This window comes from Monopterus albus, unplaced genomic scaffold (assembly GCF_001952655.1).
Source record: "Monopterus albus unplaced genomic scaffold, M_albus_1.0 scaffold194.1, whole genome shotgun sequence".
In the NCBI taxonomy this organism is placed as follows: domain Eukaryota; kingdom Metazoa; phylum Chordata; class Actinopteri; order Synbranchiformes; family Synbranchidae; genus Monopterus; species Monopterus albus.
Window position 1 is genome coordinate 131,651 of NW_018128074.1, and position 20,650 is coordinate 152,300.

At 38.0% G+C, this 20,650-nt stretch overlaps 3 protein-coding genes across 10 annotated transcripts in view; 2 read left to right on the forward strand and 1 right to left on the reverse strand.

Annotated features, from left to right (window-relative positions):
• The window catches only part of ptpn22 (protein tyrosine phosphatase non-receptor type 22), a 38,901-nt gene that overhangs the window by 14,740 nt on the left and 3,511 nt on the right, over positions 1 to 20,650 (reverse strand). For 2 of the 4 annotated variants that reach the window (XM_020617754.1, XM_020617757.1), the window contains exon 2: positions 661 to 1,490. In XM_020617754.1, coding sequence (XP_020473410.1) covers positions 661 to 762 — 102 coding nt within the window. In that variant the 5' untranslated portion in view covers positions 763 to 1,490. Of the gene's footprint in view, positions 1 to 660; positions 1,491 to 1,714; positions 1,927 to 3,385; positions 3,619 to 20,650 lie in introns of those variants that run through there. The other 2 variants (XM_020617755.1, XM_020617756.1) reach the window with 2 other exon arrangements.
• Positions 3,114 to 6,957, forward strand: LOC109970286 (uncharacterized). The gene is made up of 4 exons (XM_020617740.1): positions 3,114 to 3,181; positions 3,362 to 3,720; positions 6,324 to 6,477; positions 6,593 to 6,957. The coding sequence occupies exons 1-4, from the start codon at positions 3,114 to 3,116 to the stop codon at positions 6,753 to 6,755; spliced, it is 744 nt and encodes a 247-aa protein (XP_020473396.1). The 3' UTR covers positions 6,756 to 6,957.
• On the forward strand, positions 8,587 to 20,309 carry LOC109970292 (membrane cofactor protein-like). Of its 5 annotated transcripts, none has more exons than XM_020617758.1 (13): positions 8,587 to 8,719; positions 9,486 to 9,580; positions 9,705 to 9,893; positions 10,084 to 10,183; positions 10,400 to 10,473; positions 10,779 to 10,958; positions 12,227 to 12,270; positions 12,308 to 12,443; positions 13,040 to 13,222; positions 14,903 to 14,920; positions 15,163 to 15,204; positions 15,641 to 15,716; positions 19,192 to 20,309. In XM_020617758.1, the coding sequence occupies exons 2-13, from the start codon at positions 9,526 to 9,528 to the stop codon at positions 19,220 to 19,222; spliced, it is 1,128 nt and encodes a 375-aa protein (XP_020473414.1). In that variant the 5' UTR covers positions 8,587 to 8,719; positions 9,486 to 9,525; the 3' UTR covers positions 19,223 to 20,309. The 5 variants fall into 5 exon arrangements, with proteins under 5 accessions (XP_020473414.1, XP_020473416.1, XP_020473417.1 ...); XM_020617759.1 differs by lacking the exon at positions 8,587 to 8,719 and adding an exon at positions 9,257 to 9,345; XM_020617760.1 differs by lacking the exon at positions 15,641 to 15,716.

Below are 20,650 nucleotides of genomic sequence, written 5' to 3' on the forward strand. Positions count from 1 at the left end.
CTCAAATTAAACCCTTGACACATCCATGCTTGGAGGATTTCTTAGGACAGGGGTCTTTTTGTTCAGAGGCCATTTTTTGCAGTTCCACACAGTCTGTTAGAGGCCTTGCAGACCATCTGCGCTGCTAAGACCACAGAGTGCTTTTTGTTTGGAGAGGAAGTGATGCAATAGAGCCCTTCCTCTGGAGCGGTTGAGGCTATAGTGGCCTGACAGCGGCATGTGAAGCACACGGCTCTGTCTTTAGGCACTCATCACCATGGCAGCAGACCACAGATGATGTCATCCTCTGGCTCAAGACTTCCAAGACAAATTCTTCATGCAAATATATATATATATATTTATATATATGCAGTGCATATGCTTATCTGTCTTCCTTGCTGATGTGCCCTCACTGACAAATATCAGTGCAAAGAGGAAGCACTAAACATGGTGCCGGGGCTGTTAATAGAAGAGCAGCCGATTACTTCCCTGAACATGTCTTCTGTGAAAACTTTCAGCGTTCACTCTCATTGTGCTTACTGTCAGTTCAGTCAGTTTAAACAAACATCACGGCTATGTCAAGTGGTTCCTAAAGATGCAATACTGAAATTCACAGGCTTTATCTATAATATTATTCACAACAGTACTTCAAAAAAAAAAAGAACATAAAACTTGACTTACAGCAAACTCCCCAGCGAAGTGATTCGAGGCTTCCTCATCCACGGCCTCCTGCCTCTCCAGCTGGGCCAAGAAGCTCCTCAGTATGCAGGCCTGCTGCTCCATGGCTGGCTGTACACTGCCTGGGTCTGGACACCTTTAACAGGCATCTCAAGTCACAAAGCTCCTTGTCAACACGAGTCCCAGGGTATGATCGCAAAGGCTTGGGTTCAGGGCTGTGGCATGTCTGTTGCTGATACACAGAGCACTTCTCTATTATGACTCTCACATCAAGGAACTATTGTGAAGGACTGCACTGTCTTAGAGGAAACAACAGTAAGCTAACAGGTTCTGTGGTCAGATAAAAATTTTGCCGCGCCCCCCCGGGTGTATCTCACTGGGTCCTAAAGACACTCGGGTGTTTCACTGCATGACAGTGTCACAGATGGTATGGAAGGGGAACACCCACAAACAGAGTAAGCCACACATTTATGCATATAAAGTTAGAGTACGATGCAGACAGTCTAACCTAGTGGACAACATTCAGGACACACAAGAAGGAGTGGAGGAGGGATTTCATTGGGGATGGAAGCAGAGCCAGAAGGAGAGGTGAAGAGAAAGCAAGTCTGAGAATCCTGATATTCTGAGCCAGCAATTATCAGCAAAACACTTTAGGTTTTCATTTATGCCTGCTGCATGTCCACAGTGTTGGTAAACAACTTGACAGTATGTGTGATAAAATATCAAGTAAACACAGCCATTTCTTGTAAAACTCAAACGTGTCAGCTTGTTGTAATTTGTGTAGCAGGAGATCAAGTTTCTACTTTCACTGCAAGCTTTGTAGATCTATCTATCTATCTCTCTATCTATCTCTACCTATCTCTACCTATCTCTACCTATCTCTATCTATCTCTATCTATCTATCTACAGTAGGGCTCAGAGACCTGTCAAGGGGCACTGAAGCTGTTCTGGTGGCACTACTACTACTGAGACACTACATATTGGGTTTCCTTTTTTTCATGATGAAAATACCAGTATTTCAAGATGGTAAGGAAAGCATACAGAAAACAAGACTTACCAGAGAAGCTGACATACAGTTCATGTGAGGAGGTAGCTTACTTTGTGTTAGGTGCGCATGAGGAAATAATGCCTTTTGTCAGACACAACATGATGAAGACAACGCAATCAGCTGGAGTTGTGCACTACACTGGTAAGGTGGTGACATCTAGTGGCTCTGTGGTAATTTAACACATTTAGCCATTCTTAAATAGACTTGAGTGATTCAGTTTAATCATGGGATTATTGTTAAAACCATCAATGGACAATATACAGTCTGATACTGCAGATAGTTACATAATATGAAACTTAAAATGACTGAATGAAGGTGGAAATACTAAGCCAAACTAAAGTGTGTTCCCATATGGAAAATGGGCTTTCCTAAAGATAAAAAAAATCAAAGTTTTACACATTTAAATCAGCTTTATAATGACATAACCTGAAACAAATGTGGCCTGTTTATGCAGTATATCATATGCGTGATGAACAAATGTTCTTATATAACCCACAATGCACCTGGAGGAAACTACAGCCACCACAGTCCACCTCTACAACTTCCTGACTGTAGCTCAGGGTTGTTGATTTCATATTCTTACTTTCAACATCAAAATGAAGACTCTGTGTCTGATTTTACTTTTTCACGGTGAGTGATTTAAAACTAATAATAATAATTTTTTAAATGTATCAAAACATAATCAATTCCTAAACACATATATATTCAATTTGGAAAGTTTAGGGGAATAATCTTTTTATTTTTGTTGCAAATATCAGTTTCAATAGCATGATGTTAATTGAAACTGCAGTTTTACTACTAAGCTAAACTTCATTAATAACTAGAAAATGAAAAGCTAAAACTATCACTTTTATGTTAGCATCAGTAATAGTCTTGCTGTATTGCTGCATTTGAACACTGCTGTACTTTAGCAAATTAGTGTTGTCTTCAATATAAGTGCATGGATTTTGGATTTTACATGGACAGTTTTTCATAATTATGGGCTGGAGGGAGGCAAGCCACAGTTTACATTAGATTTTTTGCACATGAACCACTGTCATGTGTACATGTTTTTGCAAAGTTGACATGGTTAATACTAAAATGTGGGTCAAACAATGAAATTAAATTAGATAAACTTGCATAGAAGGTTGAATACAGTATGCAGTGAAACCTGAAACAAGAGCATTTTTCTAATTGCTGTGCCTATTAGCAGATTCACTCTGAAATTTATCTTTCAGCAAGTCTACAGCTCCAATGTGATAAAGGAGATATCACAGCACATATTGGAGGTGAATTCATTCTTATCTGCAATTATAATGCAAACCAATATCGGTACAATAAAAAGTACTGGTGCCAAGGGGACTCCGGACACACCTGTGATATTTTAGTAGATTCAGAACACTTCAATAAAAACGGGCGCAGGTTTCACATGGTAGATGCGGGAAGAACAGGGCTGTTTGTGAAAGTGACAAATCTCCAGTTTGCTGACACTGGAGTGTACTGGATTGGGATTGACAAACTATTTGCTGACATCATGACTTCAGTTAATGTGGTCATCACTGAAGGTAAGAATAAAACAGACCTTTATGATTAACTTGTGCTTCTGCTATCACAGTACCAGCAACATCAGTAAACTGTATGAATTGCATTTGGACATTTATTATTTTATAATGTCAGGTCAAATGGATTAAAATATATTACTTGCTTGTTTGTGCCAGTTCCAGTATCTAAACCCAGACTTTGGCCCTTGAGCTCTCTGGTGAACAGGCCAACATGCTGGGGGCAGCCAGTAACTGTGCGCTGTCGCTGTACAAAGGGCACTGGCATTCGTTACGCCTGGTATCAACATATTCACCACAAGGACTTCCTGTTTCAGCAGTCTTCAGACTTGGGCCTACACTGTGGGACTGTGAAAGAAGACAGTAATTATTACTGTATTGCCAGCAATGACGTAAGCAGTGAGGAGAGTGATGTCCTCTCTGTGCAGGTTCTGACGCCTGCAGACAACAGCTGCATATATGCTGTTAACATACAAGGTACGAATGGACATGTTGCATTCTATAGTATAAATATCACTGCAAGAAGTGATAGTTTCTTTCGAGCCTATGTATTATTATGTTTTTTTACTGACGCCTTCAAAATACATCAAAACACATTGACAGTGAAAAAGAAATGGTATAGTACGCCATAGTACATGATTGTTTTAGAACATTGTTTTATAACTTATTATCATTACAATACACCGTCAGCATTAAGTGGACTCTACAGAGATAATGGGCGCTGGGCACGGGCATGTAAAAGACCCCTAATGTGGGTTTATGTGCCTCTTTGTAGTTGTTTAAGTCTTTGTGGTCGTTTTGCATCACTCTGCGTCTATTTGTTGTCATTGTAGCAGTTTTGTATCTCTTTGTGACTAATTTGTGCCTTTTTTAAGTTATTTTAAATGACTTTTCAACAAAAGACGTTAACAGTCACTTCAACCAAAAGCTCTGAAATTCTTGGACCCCCGGGCCTATGACCAATAGGTCTATTCAAAAATCCATCCATGGTCAGAGTTCATGAACATCAAGGTGCTTTCTGCAAACACTAGGGATGGTTAGTGTGGTTATGGTATATTGGTTTTATGAGAGCTCACTGAGGGTTTCAAGTTAAGTAAGGTGCACTGTGGTAATAGGGGCCTATAGGGGCCATATAGTAGTTCTTACAGTATATGTATACGTTTATTTTAATAACATTTGTGTCATTATGAATGTTTTTTACCTCCAAAAGACACTTCATCTACTGTTTACAAGTTTTACTGTACAGTAAAGGTCCAGATTAAACACTACTTTAACTTTGGCTATATACACTTTGTACACTGTTGGATCATCATCCCCACTTTTGGCATCACAATCATCACCACTGGTGCCACTTTTTACTTAATTATTCTCAAGTCTCTTAAACAGAAATTAAAATTTCACATCAAGGTAAATTCAGTCATGGATCATGAGCTTTCATCTGTATCACACAATCCTCTTCTCCAGATAAGATGTCACAGAATTGTAGCTGTTTATCTGCTGATGAAGCTCCTGTGAGCTGATTGAAAGAACAGCTACAAAACAGACGTAAAGTAGTTCCATCAATCAATATTGATCTCCATCATTATTATCTTTTCATTCTTTATCTTTTCCTGAACCAGGTTAAATTTTTTGAGATTAAATATTTTTCAGGTCAGATCCGGGCAAGACAGATCGAGAAGAATAAATACAATACAGGCAATAAAATCAGGCTAAGACAAATGAAACGCACTAAAAAAGGCTATAAAAGTAAAATTAAAATGCAAGTATTTGATTTTCATTAATTATCCAAAATGCTGAAAAAAATCAGTTAGATGCAAAAGCACTGACAAAGATTCCTTTGTTCCTGTTTAAAGTTGTTTTTTGCCAAACTCAGGGAAATATTCAGTAACACCAGTCAATACCAATGTGTCAGAATAATCAGTCAGAGTATGTAGGGAGGACACAGCTACTGCAGTGTACAAAGTACAGCAGTGTACACGATAACAATGTGTACCACAGTGATGTACGGTGGTATATTTTACACTCTGGGCAGGTGCGCTCATAAGGATGAGATTACTGTAGGGTAAACAAGTTGCCCAGAAAGAGAAACTTGGTCTGCTGCGAATGAAGAAACCTCATTTTAACTACAACTTTGGCACAAAGTTTCAACTTGTGATTTACAAGACAGAATATTAAAAACATAAATTAATTTGGGTAAAACATCCGCAAATGTTGTTGATAAAAATACCTTAAATCTAACATGTTGTAGGTTAGCTGGTAGCATTTCACAACTAGAAAACAGCAGTCTGGATTGGTCCTAATTTAATACCAACAAAAGCTAGGTTAAACAGGACTACACAACACCAAAGGCCGTCTGCAGGAATTCATGGGTTTGTACTCCTGATGAGGTAGAACAAAGATTACAGTATCATCAGTAAACAATGACATAGTGCATTTAAGATCTGAAGATACATATACAATGTCTCAGTCTGGTGATAGTAGTCACTGGCTTTGCTGCCATGATTTCTTTTTAAACCTCTGGTTAATTTTCAGGTTGCACCTGTTTTAGGATGTTCTGTTCTCTGAGAGGAAGCTGATTCATATGATGTTTTTTTTTCACTGGCACTTCTGTTATTTATGGGTTGTCAAAATGTGACAGCTGCATGTCCAAGTGATTAAATATTTACCAGTCACTTTTGTTCTATTAGTAAAGCAATGGCTATTTCCTCTGTGCCACTACTATTGTGACACCGCTTTTTTCACAAGAATCTGACGTAAGAGCAAACACATAGTACAATGGCTCCTGCCCCATTACACCCTTACTTCACTTGTAGCTGAAAATAAACTGTTATAAAGATGTGAGAGAGAGCTTTATTATAATCACCCTTCCCACCTGTTACTTGCAGAAAAGTACCTTAAAATCTTTCAAGCTAAATTGGTGATTAGGCAATTGTTAAATTAATGGTCATTGATATATTTCATTATTATGAACAGTTTTTTTCAGTGGTGGAAGAAGTAGTCCGCTTTGTACAGAAGTCCTACTAACACAACTTACATGTTCCTAAAAATGCCATTGTACTGTATTTCTTTTTAATTGTCAGGCCATCCCTTTTATAACTGTGAGGACAGAAGAAGTACCACCATGGCCACAACTCTGCCTCTGACTACCTCCCAAGCTCCTGTGAAAATCCACTTGGACACAAGAAACCGATCTTCACAGACCAATCAAACTGATCAAAATCTTTTTTTCAGCAGGTCAGACCATACATTTCTTTAGTCACTTTGACAGAAATAATTGAGAAGTTTACCTTTATTCACAAAATGTTTGTTGTCTGAAAACCAGTCACTATCATATCTTTGTTTTTCTCAGGACATGGACAGGGCTACCACTCTGGTACACACTGTTGCGTTGGGGTTCCTTTGCATCATTGCTGATGTTTCTATGCATAGTCCTTGCATATGCTAAAACAAGATGCAAAAAATGTGCCAAGAAGAAGAGAAAGGTTCACATCAGGAAAATGTCCCATTTGTGACCTGCATTTTACAATGGTAGTTCTTTGGGAGTTACACCAGCGACTGTGACCTTTGTACTATTATGTTTATCAAGATTCTTTAGTATCATGTGATGATTGGTGAAGTGCCTGGGCTGGACATGTATGCCAGGGTGTCTCATTGCTGCACTCATCAATCATTGCTCTTATTTCTTGTTTAACTATATACTGTATCCTATTTGTTATCTGAATTTTAAAATGAAATAATTTTAATAAAGTGAAACAACAAGTAAACTTTTTTTTACTGCCAGCCCAAAGCGATGATCACAACTACTACTTCACATAATAGAACATTAACATAAAACAGGGGGTTTCATGATGGAAAACCACCCTTACAGATCCTGACCACAAACCTCATGTTCACATTAGTCTGGGTCTTGATGAAGTCCATGCAGTGATGATGATTTATATTTGACTTTATTTTATAGATATATGATTGTAATTCAAGACAAAAGTCTACAAATGAGTGTCTGATATAGTGTAAGTAATGCTTTTAGTGCTTTATATATTGTTGTTTTTACTTGGTGAGTTTAAGCAAGGTGCGGGAATACACAGGATGGAAATATTATGATTAGTGATTCAGACCCATGTGAACAAAGGCCATTTCTTCGGAGTATAAAGAAAGGCAATACCACACCCAGATTTTTGGAAAGCAATATCTTCCACAAACAGTGACTCAGTTTTAACTTGTTTTATCTCATGTAAATAAATTGTAGTCTTAATTTGCATGATGTGTTCCACTCTAGACACAGTATGAGATCTTTAGCAGCCCTAGTTTCCAGAGAGCAATTACTTGTGACGTAAAACTAGTCCCTTATACCATAAAAATACAATTAGATCCTAAGATTTGGCTCAGTAATAATATAGGAACCTATATTCTAGTGACACCACAAATCGACAGTTGGCCAGTCTCTGCTTTCAGGCATGGGCAGTGGTTCAGTAGTCTACAACCAGATTATTCTGCATCTACTGTGTGAGGTGGAAACTGTACCACTCACCTTGTATCATAGAAACTGGAAGTCAGTCTTAGGCTATTTTTGCATTTGGATGTATCTGATTTTTGAAAAAAAAAAATTTAACTTGACGACTGTTATGTTAAAATACGAGTTTAAATATTAAGATATTTCAAAATAAAACTTAATTTCATAAATTCCATAACCACACTACATTACACAAGTCCTACATTATTTCTTTTAAAACTTAGAAGTTTAGTTTGTGCTCGGAAATGCATCACTTCCTCCTATTGAGCTGCTCAGGGTGGGGCCCATTACATCAGTCTCTATTAATGTCTTGCCTGACAGTCCACATTATCACCACTGAAATGAAGGCAAATTGTAAATAGTGTGCTACCATTTCATGTTTTACAGAATATCCTTCACATTCACTTTACATAAGTCACTGAACCCATATTCTGTTTATCCTCAGGTTTTCTACATGTTTAGGTCTAATGCTTTGTACTGACAACATACAGAGCCAACAGCTCTAGGGTGGGGGGCAGCAGGGTACTGGAAGGAGGCTTTATAGGCATCTTCCCAGCTATTCATCACATCATGTGTTATTGCAGTTTGAAGACATGTTAGTCTTTACAGGCTCAGTTGATGAATGGAACACATTTTACCACATTAGTTATCAGCAATGTATAAGTGCAAAACTGTCTCTTTGTAGTGTTTTGAATTTTGCCAGCACCATAAAGGGCAATTCATGCTTAATATAGGCTACTACCATATAGTTTTGTCTATGGATAAATCCTAAACCAAGAATTCTGTGTGTGTATGAACCATTGTTATATTTTGCGTTACTGTTTATAATACGCCCACTTCCGGTAAAACGCCCTGCAGCTACACTGCCTTAAATTTCAGAAGATAAAGTTCGATTCCGGAAGAAGGAACATCAAATTACTCCTGACAAGGACGCAGCTACAGCAGAGATTCTCAACATTTAGCTGGGTAAGCTATACTACCAGAACGGTAATACCGCACTACTGTAACTGAAAGTGTGTAGGCTATTAGGCGTGTGTTGATATTACGTTAGCCGGCCATTAACTAGCTAGTAAAGCCTGGCTTGACAAACCAGCTGTGATGTTTTTTTTAAATTGAATAATATGTTGATTGTACTATTCGGGCAAACATTTGATCACAGTTTAATTCATTTTACCCCCCTACCTGAACATCTGGCATTGGCAGTTTCGGCACAGATCTTATTTAGAGTAAACTTATATTTAGGTTTTAGCCGTTAGCATTAGCTGCTGTTGCGCACTATCGTTCAGTGTTTTTAAGGAAGAAGGGAGGTGGCACGCTAGTTTCATAGGTAGACAGGTTACTGATAGCTATATTGCCATCTTTGTGGTTCTCTCTTTTGTTTTAAACGTATGCCGAATTTGCCAGTTAAAGCTGTCACTACAGATAAGTCGTGAAGGTCAGATTAACGTTAGCTAAATACAGCAACGTTAAACGTGTCCCGTTAGATCACGTTTGATAATGATGAATTTCCCAGAATTGGGTTTAGCATGATGTTTCTAAAGTACGCGACAAAGGGCCTTAACAAGGCTCATAAAATTATGCTGCAGTGACAGGTATATTTAAATCATTGTTAATTTGTGATGGTGTATTTTAACATGTATAGTTCAATAAGTATATTAACGCGACTGGCAGTGTCTGTTGGATGGAGTTAATATCTGACTTTCATGCTTATGATTGACATTTTCTTTACCAGAAAAGCTCACTGACTTCAGTCAGGCCTGCCAGGTTCCATCATGGCTATCACTTATGTCTTTCTACTGAGCAGTCTTGGCCTTGTTATAACTCAAGGTGAGTGGGCATTGCGTCTAAGCTCATTGTAACACTGTGATTAAATACACAAAATGGCGTTTGGTCTTGGGTAAACTTATCCTACCTTCTTGCTCATCTTTGTTTTTGTGTCTTTTGTTTGTAGCTCAAGACTGTTCCAGACCTGTGCCAGGACCCAACATGGACTTGAAGGGCAATGACATTAATTTAAACACATTTCCAAGTGGGACTACAGTTTCTTTTGCCTGTAATGTTGGCTACACATCTAAGGGAGGATCTCCATCCATTACTTGTACTAATGGAAATTGGAGTGCCGTGAAGCTGGAATGCGAACGTGAATATTAGCACTTTTTTGCTGCATTTTCACATATGGCACCCTCTAGTAAATAATGTCTTGCCAACATACAAATGCTCTTTTCGATGAGTCACTTGTAGTAGCTAGTGACCTGTCGAGTTATTTGCCCGTAATATTTTCTAGTAATTTTTAAGGGGGGAATTGAATCTTTGAGAGTTTTGTTTTTCAGGGAAGAACTGTGGCGCTCTTACAGAAGTGACAAATGGACAAATTGACTATCCTGATGGGACTCAGTTTGGCGATAAAGCTGTGGTCACGTGCAACACTGGGTGAGCAATAAACCAATAACTCTAATGGTTTATGTGCAGAGAATCAGTCAAAGGTTTTGAGTGTAGTGTGTTTCACCTTTAATCAAATTAGACTCGTACCATTCAAACTTCTGTAGGGCCTACTACCTGTTTAGTGTTGTCATGTGAAATGCTAGGACTCTTTTGTGGGATTTGTCTAAAGTTGAACAACTTTTTTTTCCCCCCTCCCTTTATTAGGTACATCCCTGTTGGTGGAACTAATGTCATTTGTATGGACGGAGGGTGGTCTGGCAGGCTTCCTGACTGTGAAGGTTGGTGACCTGTGTGACACAGTACATAATAAAAGGCACATAACTAATTTAAAAACTTATTTCTGTTCTAATATCTGTCATTTTTATTTTGCAGTGGTAACTTGTGCGCCACCACCAGATATTAAGAATGGCGATTACTATGAAATAAAAGACATGTATTCATATAGAGAAGTTGTAATGTACAGCTGTAAAACAGGTGCTACACTCAGCGGCTCACGTTCACGAACCTGTTCAGAAGTTGTCAAGCAGGTTATACACTCGGTGGCTCACGTTCACGAACCTGTTCAGAAGCTTTTATTTTGCAGTGGTAACTTGTGCGAAACCACCAGCTATTGAGAATGGCGATTACTCTCCAAAAGAAGACGTGTATTCATATAGAGAAGTTGTAATGTACAGTTGTCAAGCAGGTTATACACTCGGTGGCTCACGTTCACGAACCTGTTCAGAAGATGGAAGTTTTAAACCTGAAGCTCCAACATGTTACGGTAAGAATATCTTTAAGTACAGATGGGTGATGAATTAAAGGGAACACCCAATGGTAGTGGTCTCTTCCAGTAAAATAGTGCCCCCATCCAAAGGGCATGAGGGGTCACTGAATGGTTTGATGAGTATGAAAATGATGTGAATCATATGCTGAGGCCTTCACAGTGACGAGGTCTCAACACAGTTCAGCATCTATGGGAGTTGCTGGATGTATTAGAGCATATGTGTCAAACTCAAGGCCCGCGGGCCACATCTGGTCCTAATTTCAAGTCAATGCTAGTCTCTAACAGTGGCCAAGAGAAAAGTTGATTCTGAAAACAGAGCCTTTCAAAAACCCGTGTGTCTTATTTGTGGAGCTAATGTGACTATAATTAAGGAATATAACCTAAGACGGCACTACAAGACAAAACATCAGGACAAGCCGAAAAACGTGACTGCAGAGCAGAAGCTACAGAAGGTAGAGGAGTTGAGGAGGAATCTGACATCACAGCAGATGTTTTCACCAAAGCGAAATCACACAGTGAAGCTGCTGTGAAAGCAAGTTTTATTGTGGCAGAGGAGAAAATCAGCGACATTTACTGAGGGAGAGTTTCTGAAGAGCTGCATGATGAAAGTGTGTGACGTCTTGTGTCCAGACAAAAAGCAGGTGTTTGCAAATGTAAGCCTTAGCAGAAATACGGTTGCTGATTTTAAGTTCAGGTTTATTTATTCTGGAATAATATTGTATCCTGTCTGTTTCGATTCATACTTATGTTCAAAAAATGTTTCGTTTTAGTCTGTTCAATAAATTTTTATCCTGTTCGGCCCACGACCTAAAGTGTGCTTTTGAGTTTTGGCCCCCTGCGCCATTGAGTTTGACACCCCTGTATTAGAGGGTTTCTCCACCACCATCAAAACACCACATGAAGGAAAAGGTTTTGGAAGAATGGGATTCCAAGTCTCTGAACTCTATTGGAGGGATGAGACCCGATGCTAAGGCTCACTGAAGCTGTTATTGTGGCCCAGCACCTTAATGAGATGTTTTCTTTTGGGGTTTCCTTTCACCAGTCACCCATTTTTATGTGATCTTAGCATTTTTGTAGTGTTTGTAATTCTGGTCTGACTCCCACTGTCACTGTTTTGCATTAGTCAACTACACTCAAAACAAATGTTTTTCCACCTTTTGTCAACATTTTACGATGTATTCTCAGCAGTGCCTGATGCTCTCACATGGCCAACTGTGGAGAAAGTTGTGTTGGACAACTAGATTAATTTCCGTTTTCTTTGCCAGTGCCGGTTCCCTGTAAAGAACCTCTTATTGATAATGGTGGCTGGGTGTCGGAAAGAACCTCGTGTTGCTAATGGTCGCTGGATGTCGGGTGCTCGACCCCCTTATACAGAGAAATCTACAGTGACCTTGGAATGCAATCCTGGATACATTATGAGAGGAACCTCTACCCAGACGTGTGAGAATGGTAGTTGGGCACCTGGACTTCCAATATGTGAAAGTAAGTCGTAAAGAAACGTCATTCTCTAGGTCATGAATGAATACTTAACATAGGTCTGTAAAGAAACGTCAGATCATGTTTTACCTTTAATTATTTGCAAGTATCTGTGGTTTCCTTTTTATATGAACTTAGCATTGTTGATAGGGAGGTCAAAATAAGCGAGGTAGATGCTCTAACACCACCATCAAGTTTTGAAAATATCTTTGCTCTCACTCAAATGTTGGGTTTTCCTTTCACTGGTCACCCATCTTTATATGATCTTAGCATATCTGTGGTGGTAGTATTTCTGGTCTGATTCCCCTTGTTGTCACTTTTCACATTTTGAATCTACTTCATTTAAAAAGGAGCAATACCTTACTGAGACTGTTGGGTTTTCCTTTCACTGGTCACCCATCTTTATATGATCTTAGCATATCTGTGGTGGTAGTATTTCTGGTCTGATTCCCCTTGTCTGTTTTTACATTAGTCAACCACAACCAAAATTGTGTTCTTAAATTTTGTTTCCGCCTTTGTCAACATTTTACGATGCTCTGGCATGGCCAACTGTGGAGAAAGGTGTGTTGGGCAACTAGATTCATTTCTGATTTTCTTGCCAGGGGTGGTTCAATGTGAGGTACCTCATGTTGCAAATGGTGTGTTGAGTGGGGGTGCTCAACCCCCTTATACAGAGAAGTCTACAGTGACATTGCAGTGCAATACTGGATATGTTATGAAAGGAAGCTCTACCCAAATATGTGATAAAAATGGTAGATGGTCACCTGGACTTCCAGTATGTGAAGGTAAGTCATAAATGGAAAATAAATACTTAACATAGGTCTGAAAAGAAAAGTCATTCTGTAATGTTTCAACATGGTTTTATACCAATATTATCAAATCATTACCTGTGATTAGTTTAATCAGCTAATGTTTTTCCCTTTTCGTGAAATTTGTTGTAGGTATCTGTGGTTTCCTTTTTATATGAACTTAGCATTGTTGATAGAGAAGTTAAAATAAGTGAGGAAAATGGTTTAACACTTCATCAATTTTAAATACTTTTGCTCTCAGGAAAATTCCCTTTTATTCATATTTAACTGCTTCATTTATAAAGGAACACAAAGGTCATGAAAATGATAGATATATTGCCTTCGATATGAAGAAGTTTGGGGGTAACATTTAGATTGTGCGAGTTAGATACTTGATCATATCCACAGGCTGCATTGCAGGAAAGTTTTTTTTCACAGAGTATATCTGACAGATAAAAAAACAAAACGCAAAACAAAAATCAGCATTTACTACGCTGTGCAACATGTTACTTTTTTTTTCCATTGGTTCATAGGAAGAAGCGAGGGGCTCATCACTTAAACTAAACGGAGCAATCTGGTACATTTAGATTAGCATTCTACAAGTTTTGAACAGCAGAATGAATTAGTAATAGAGTTTCTATTACTAAACATGGAAGTTAACTACATGGAAGTTAATTTGACAGTGCTGATCATTTCTACCCAAATTATGATTCAGTACTATGATTAAAGTGAGTAACTAAGTAGGCCTATTTCCCCCTTCTTATGTTTTTTTGCGTTAGTGGATTAAAATTGCTACTATCCCAAAGAAACCAACGGGTAGAGTCCATGTTAATGTTTACCAACCGCTAAAAGCCCTACAGCATACTTGTCTCATGAAATGGTGCTGTTCATTTTGGTCTTTTATGATGTGATACAGAAACTGTTTTACTGTGTCAGAGATAACTGATGTAGTTGCTGCTCATATTAATTGCTCTAAAGTAAGTCTTGGGTGAAATGATGACGTGTGATATGCAGCAGCTATTCAAATTGACTGTGGCAGCTTAATTCGTTTCTGCATTTTTACATGGTTTTCTGCACAAATGCGATAAAGTGCTCTATATTGATATGTAAGCTATTGAGTTATCCAAACATTTAGTCATGTCTTTTTCTTTTGTTTATGCCTCTGTGCTGGCGATAGCCACAGCTGGAAGTGTTATGTTTTCGGGTTGTCCATGCAGTATGTCCATCTGTCTGTATGGTTCTTGTGTACGTGAGGTCTCGGAGAGTTTCTTCAAATTTGGCACAAGTTTCCACTTAGACTCAAACTGATTAGATTTCGGTGGTCAAAGGTCACTGTGGTATCACTTCAGTCCCATATCCTTGAATTTGACTGGTTGGCAGAGGCATACAACCATCAAGCGGTAGTTTTTATTTTTCCCCTTTGGATAATGTTCCAGTTGATGCTCTGGAGAATAGTACTATAGTACATCATGAAACCCCCCCCCCCGTTGTCCATGCCTTTTTTAAATCGTTGCTTTTCCTAGTTTCTCTAACACTGTGTTCTGTTTAAGGTTTGAACATGTGAGTTACTAGACTTGTAAACATGTAAATGGGTATATAACTAATTGGTCATAGAAACTGCAAGTTACTGAAAAAGTGGGAGTTATTTTAACAGGTCATTTGTTTTCTGTTCCACAGGTGTTGAGGGCCCACCTGGTAAGTGCTCAAAGTAATTGTTAGGGTACTTTTGTGGGTGTGTGGGTGTGTGGGTGTGTGTTTTGTCACAGCCTTCATGGTCAGTCTGAGAGAAACATAATTTCAATCCTCTGTATGTCTTGTTCATATAGTAGATTTAACAATAAAAATGACTTTGACTAAATCATTTCTGTCCTGTTCTCGGTCCTAATTTTTTTTTTTTTTATTTTATTTTTTGTTTTTTAATTTTTTTTTTTTTTTAGAAAAAGATCCTCACAACAACGCTGTGGCCTGGGGTGTTGGGAGTAAGTTTCAACTTTTATCTTTTAACAGTCAAACATGAATGTTTGTCCCAATAAGATCATAATGGCCAGTAAAGGACAGTATGGTTATAAATAAGTAAGACTGTGGAGTTCTGGAGAATATTCTTACTGTATGTGGTTCAGCAAATGGAAACCTAGTGATGCATTCAGCCAGTGGAACAAATGTGTGTAGTCATCACTGGACTTTTGTTTGTGTTTTTGTACATGATCATTTTTCTAGGGAATGTGCATAAACAGTTCAGTCATTTCTTAATTGCAATAATTTTACTGCCGTTTCATTTAAAAAAAATCTTTTGTGGATTATACACTTTCATGTAGGATGGTTTCAGGCATTGCATTTGTTGGCCTTATGGCCATGGTCTTTTTGTTAGTTTATTTCATCATCTTCAATCATTTCCAATTTTTTTCCTCATCACAGTATTTGTAGGCATCGTTGCCCTTGCCGGTGTTGGTTTTGGTGTATACTATCTACTCAAGAAAAAGAAGTCAAAACGGTAAAATGTTTTATTCAGCTGTGTGGACTAACCCTTATGGCTTTATCACTAATAGCTTCTACTGGTGTTTTTGTTTGCATCCCAGACAAAAGATCGCAGCCCTTGGTCCCTGTCCTGGCTTCGCTAATCTTTTGTTTATGTCTCAGAGCATTTTCATAATGTCTGATCTTTCTGTCTGTGTCATTAGCTGTTGCATGATGCAGTTGTAAGGCTCTTTGGGTCATTTTATTCTATACCACGGTATCAACGTTGTCACACTTCTTGTCCAAATTAGCTGACATTACTAGAAAATCACGTGGAAACCAGTTGCCTTAAGCTATTTAAGTTTTTACATGAGGTAAAACTAAAAATGTCAAGTTGTATTAACTCAAAACCTTAAATGGATCCAGTAGACAACTCAAGTTTACATTACTAGTCTGTACTCGGTTTACTTTGGTTCACATTAACAGTGTTGGTCTCTACAGCAAATCCTTTGAGTGAATGTGAAATTGTAAATTGACTCACGTTTGGTCACATGGACACTCACTGCAAGCAGGTTATTCTTTTCCATTTCTCCAGTTTTAACAGCCAGTTCTTCATTTGACATGATGAACTTAGCAGCTGCAGCTTTTGGAAGCACTTTGTACAAACATCAGTACAAAGCCAGATGCAAGGCTGCCCCATGTGACCTTGTTAAAGAGTGTAGTAAGTGTAAGGGGTAGGGACTGAATTCAGTACTAACCATCATGGTTTGCACCGTTTTCATTATTATGAAAAGAAACAACTATGACTTTAACTTGGCCTCTTTTACAAAGGCAGCATGTTTCCACCAGGAATGGGCTCTTAAAAATACAAATGGAAGAGTTTCTGAAGTGTTTGAACTCTCCAGCAAATGCATGCTGGGAAGTACATACAGAAACTTAACATACCAAGTTATATTAGCGTAACATGATCATTGCATTGCATATTTCAGCTGAGTAGTGCAAACCACTAATCTGATTAAGCAATGAGAAGGTTTTTTTTTTTTTTTTTACACAAAGAATAATTAATGATCACTCAAAGGTTTAATTAAAACCAAAATCTGGGTTTACAGTGCATAAGCAGGCACTGTAATACAGTTGCTTACATGTTTGCTGCAGAATTCATCTGTGTGAAAACTACACACAAGGCAAACAAGACAACACTTGGAGATCGATATCTCAGTTCTATGTCAATACCTTTTTTCAAAATGAGACGCATACACACTTTGAATCTCTCTTTCACAGCAGCAACAACACACTGATAAACTTCATGTGTAAGCAAACTGTTAAGCCCTCAGAACACTCTCCTGTGCAGATCTGTAGGTCACTCAGTAGAAGAGCTCTGACCTCAGTGAGATGTGGTGGTTTAGTTGTATTTTGACAAACACATTCAGATGCAGCTTATAAATCATGTTGAAGTATGAATGATGAGGTTGGCGCTGGTCAGATTATTTGAAAAGAATACCTTTTCTTTTTTCATGAATGTTAAAACTTTGTTGTATTTTTTTATTTTCTCCTATTCTGTTGTCACACAAATTAGTTCATGACCAAGGAGGGAACATAGATTCCTGTAATAAAAGGGCAGAAATTATGTTTACATCGTCTGATGTGTCACCCATCCTCCCAAGGTGGGTTTTAAAGGATGACCAGAACTGGCAACAGATTATTTTATTTTTTTGGCAGAACAGATAAGGATAAATGGAAATTGTCATTTACAAACTGAACTGTGCTTCATGGGTAAACAGAAGGCAGATAATGTCTTCATCAGCTCAAGTGCTGTTCAGTTGAAATACATAGTGACAGTAGTTTGAGTGAACTTGCTTTTCGTGGTTCACTGATGTTTTACATTGACTAATTTTTAATCTGCAAAATGGGAAGTAGTGGTTCCTCATATCTGTGTCAATGTTTGTCAGGAAACACCTTTCGTTTCCTTGGGACAGAGTTAGTTGTGTGTAGCAGAGTGTCTTCAAAATCATGCAATTGGTAAATCCAGTCACAGCTGAAGTTGTGAAGGCATTTAAGCTTCCCAACTTAGTCTTATCTTTAAGATCAGTCAGTGAAAGATATGTTACAACAGAGCATTTGCTGCTATTCTAGGCATATTTTTAATGGAGAAATGGTTTTTAATATTTTTTATTTTACTTAAAAAAAACATGAAGACCCCGTTTAATGTTTATATTGCTTTAATCTGTTTCCCGTCATTAATTTAATTTCAAATGTTGAACAAAAAGCCAAATTTTATGAATATGAAACGGCTTTTTGAGGTTTTGTTTTAGTTTGACAGCTGAAAACAAACTCCACTTGCAATAATGACAGTGTGTCCTTGATGCTGTGGTGACCTGTTGATTTATTTTTTTTTTGTCTCAAATCAACAGGTAGTAGTTTGCATCACAAAAAAAACACCCACACAGATTTATGTATTTATTTTTTTTCAAGAGGTTGATGGGTGGCAGCAGACAGGGTGGGTGTGTGTTTGTGTGCAGCATATTTTTTTTGTAGAAGGGTGGTCTGTAGACCTGTGGGTGATGGTTGTGTTTCTTTGGTCTTCTTTAAGTTCTAATACAGTTGAAGTCAGATGTTTACATACACTTGGGTTAATCCTTTTTTTTTTTTTTTTTTTTTCCTTAACCACTTTATCCATGTCATCTTAACAAACTCTCATCTTGGCAAGTCGGTCAGGATGTATTTTATGCCTGTAAATTTTGTTTGTGCTTGTTTACAGATTAATTAACTATATCAGTTTCAGTGGGTGAAGTTTACATGCACTCAGTCGACTGCGCCTCTAAACAGGCTGGAGGATTCCAGAAAATTGTCATGGTTTTTGAAGCTTCTGATAGTCTAAACGAGTTAGCAGGTGCTGCACCCGTGGGTGTATTTTAAGGCCCATCTCTAAACTTCGGACCCACTGAGAAATAAAAGCTGACATAAATTTTTCTTTACAGTTATTCTGACATTTCACATTTTTTAAAATAGTGATCCTAACTGACCTAAGACAGGGAATGTTGATAGGCTTAAATGTCAGGAGTTGTGGAAAAACTGAGTTTATATACACTTTAGCCAAGTACGTTTAAACTTCTGACTTCAACTGTCACTCCCTGACTGTCTGGTCACACAAAAGAAGTGATTGTTAACCAGTCATGGTTGGGTTGGGCCACTGGATCTCAGAAAGACTAAGCATAACAGTGAAGCTACAAAAGGTGGAGAGAAAGTAGCGCTCGTGGTAAGAAGATGGACCGCTAAGCAAACTTGAATTCAGTGATGTCAAACAGAGATAATCAAGTGATGAACAAGAATAATGTGAGAATGTAGGCAGACTCTTTGTTCTTTCGCCTTACCCTGGACTGCAAACTCCCATGTCTGACAACAGCCAGGGTTACTTCACTTTAAACCCTTCAGTTAATTATTTCCTTCTTTCACAGTTTTTACATTTTGTCTGCAAATGTCTCATTCACTCTTCTTTGTTTCTTTTTCTGTAGTAACCCTCATCGTTCTGATGGTCCATTATAACTGGATGTAAAGCTGACTGGTTGGCGAGGAATGAACTGACTCCTGGCCTCCATGTGCATGGCACAGGCTTATGAAGCCTCCTGAAAATGAAGTTTCTGAATGCTGGTCTGAGATTCAGAAACCTCAGCAAAGTAATTTCAATACTCAACCTACAGTATGCTTGGATTAATTGACAAACATATACCTTTGATAAACCAGTCCTGCTTTTTATTCTGTTCTCCATAATTCACTTCTGAAGTTTGGGATACCGTCCTTTTGGCTTTGCAACATCACAACACTTTTCTTCTGTAATCATGATGGAGTGAGATTCTGTGTTTATCAGAAAAGCTTGAACTCTGTATTGATTTTAAAACTTTGCACTAAGTCATAGAGCACAGCTCAGCTACACCAATGTATTAAAGTAACTGAAGAATAAATAGTTGACTTTAAATACTGAAGTTAGGAATAAATCATTTTTTAAAATCACACTGGATACACAAGTACTGAGGTCTATCAGAAACTACAATGCCTACCAAAACTCTTATTTATGTAAAAGAGTGGGCTATAAACCATCCTACAATTGTGGAAATTCAACTTGTACCATTACACAGAAACAATGTGATCCAGTGTCTGGACATAAGGAATGTTCCCTCTGCCTTAATGCCAAGTGTTGAGCTGGCTGTGTGTTATTTGCTTTGTGTTTGCCTGTGAATTGCATAAATGTCAATCCACTTATGTTGGAGTAGGTCAGTGAAGGTTCCATAGTGGGCCTACCTTAAATGTAAACTAAATATGTGTAATTTGTGTAATGTTGGCACATTGTTTGTGTCCTGTAGCCACACCAAAATTTAGTTGAAGCAATTTCCTCTGACAAAGAAATTGAAATCCAAGTTTAAGTCCTGTAAATTGTTTTTGTGAATTTCTCATTTCCAGAGTAGTTTTCACTGTAATATTAGTTGACCCCAGACTGTTCTGAATATGACGAATACTTAAGAGTGTTAGGACACAGGTGTTGTCTAATTAAACAAAGATGTACAGAATGTGATCTCAAATTTTTGCACTTGCTTGGCTTTTAGTTATTAAAATAAAAGGTTTCAGAACAACAGTAGGGTTTTGTATTGCTTTGAAAAAAGTGTAAAACCATATATATACATATACAGTGGGTACGGAAAGTATTCAGACCCCCTTAAATTTTTCACTCTTTGTTATATTGCAGCCATATGCTAAAATCATTTAAGTTCATTTTTTTCCTCATTAATGTACACACAGCACCCCATATTGACAGAAAAACACAATTGTTGACATTTTTGCAGATTTATTAAAAAAGAAAAACTGAAATATCACATGGTCATAAGTATTCAGACCCTTTGCTCAGTATTTAGTAGAAGCACCCTTTTGAGCTAATACAGCCATGAGTCTTTTTGGGAATGATGCAACAAGTTTTTCACA

What these genes read in the sequence shown, in the direction of transcription:
- LOC109970286 (XM_020617740.1), top strand. Translation starts at nt 3,114, where the DNA reads ATGGTAGATGCGGGAAGAACAGGGCTGTTTGTGAAAGTGACAAATCTC. An exon ending in CAGTTTGCTGACACTGGAGT is followed by an intron (nt 3,182 to 3,361) that starts GTACTGGATTGG and finishes TTATAATGTCAG; the next exon opens with GTCAAATGGATTAAAATATA. An exon ending in ATATGCTGTTAACATACAAG is followed by an intron (nt 3,721 to 6,323) that starts GTACGAATGGAC and finishes TTTAATTGTCAG; the next exon opens with GCCATCCCTTTTATAACTGT.
- LOC109970292 (XM_020617758.1), top strand. Translation starts at nt 9,526, where the DNA reads ATGGCTATCACTTATGTCTTTCTACTGAGCAGTCTTGGCCTTGTTATA. An exon ending in TTATTGATAATGGTGGCTGG is followed by an intron (nt 12,271 to 12,307) that starts GTGTCGGAAAGA and finishes AATGGTCGCTGG; the next exon opens with ATGTCGGGTGCTCGACCCCC. An exon ending in TGTGGCCTGGGGTGTTGGGA is followed by an intron (nt 15,205 to 15,640) that starts GTAAGTTTCAAC and finishes TCCTCATCACAG; the next exon opens with TATTTGTAGGCATCGTTGCC.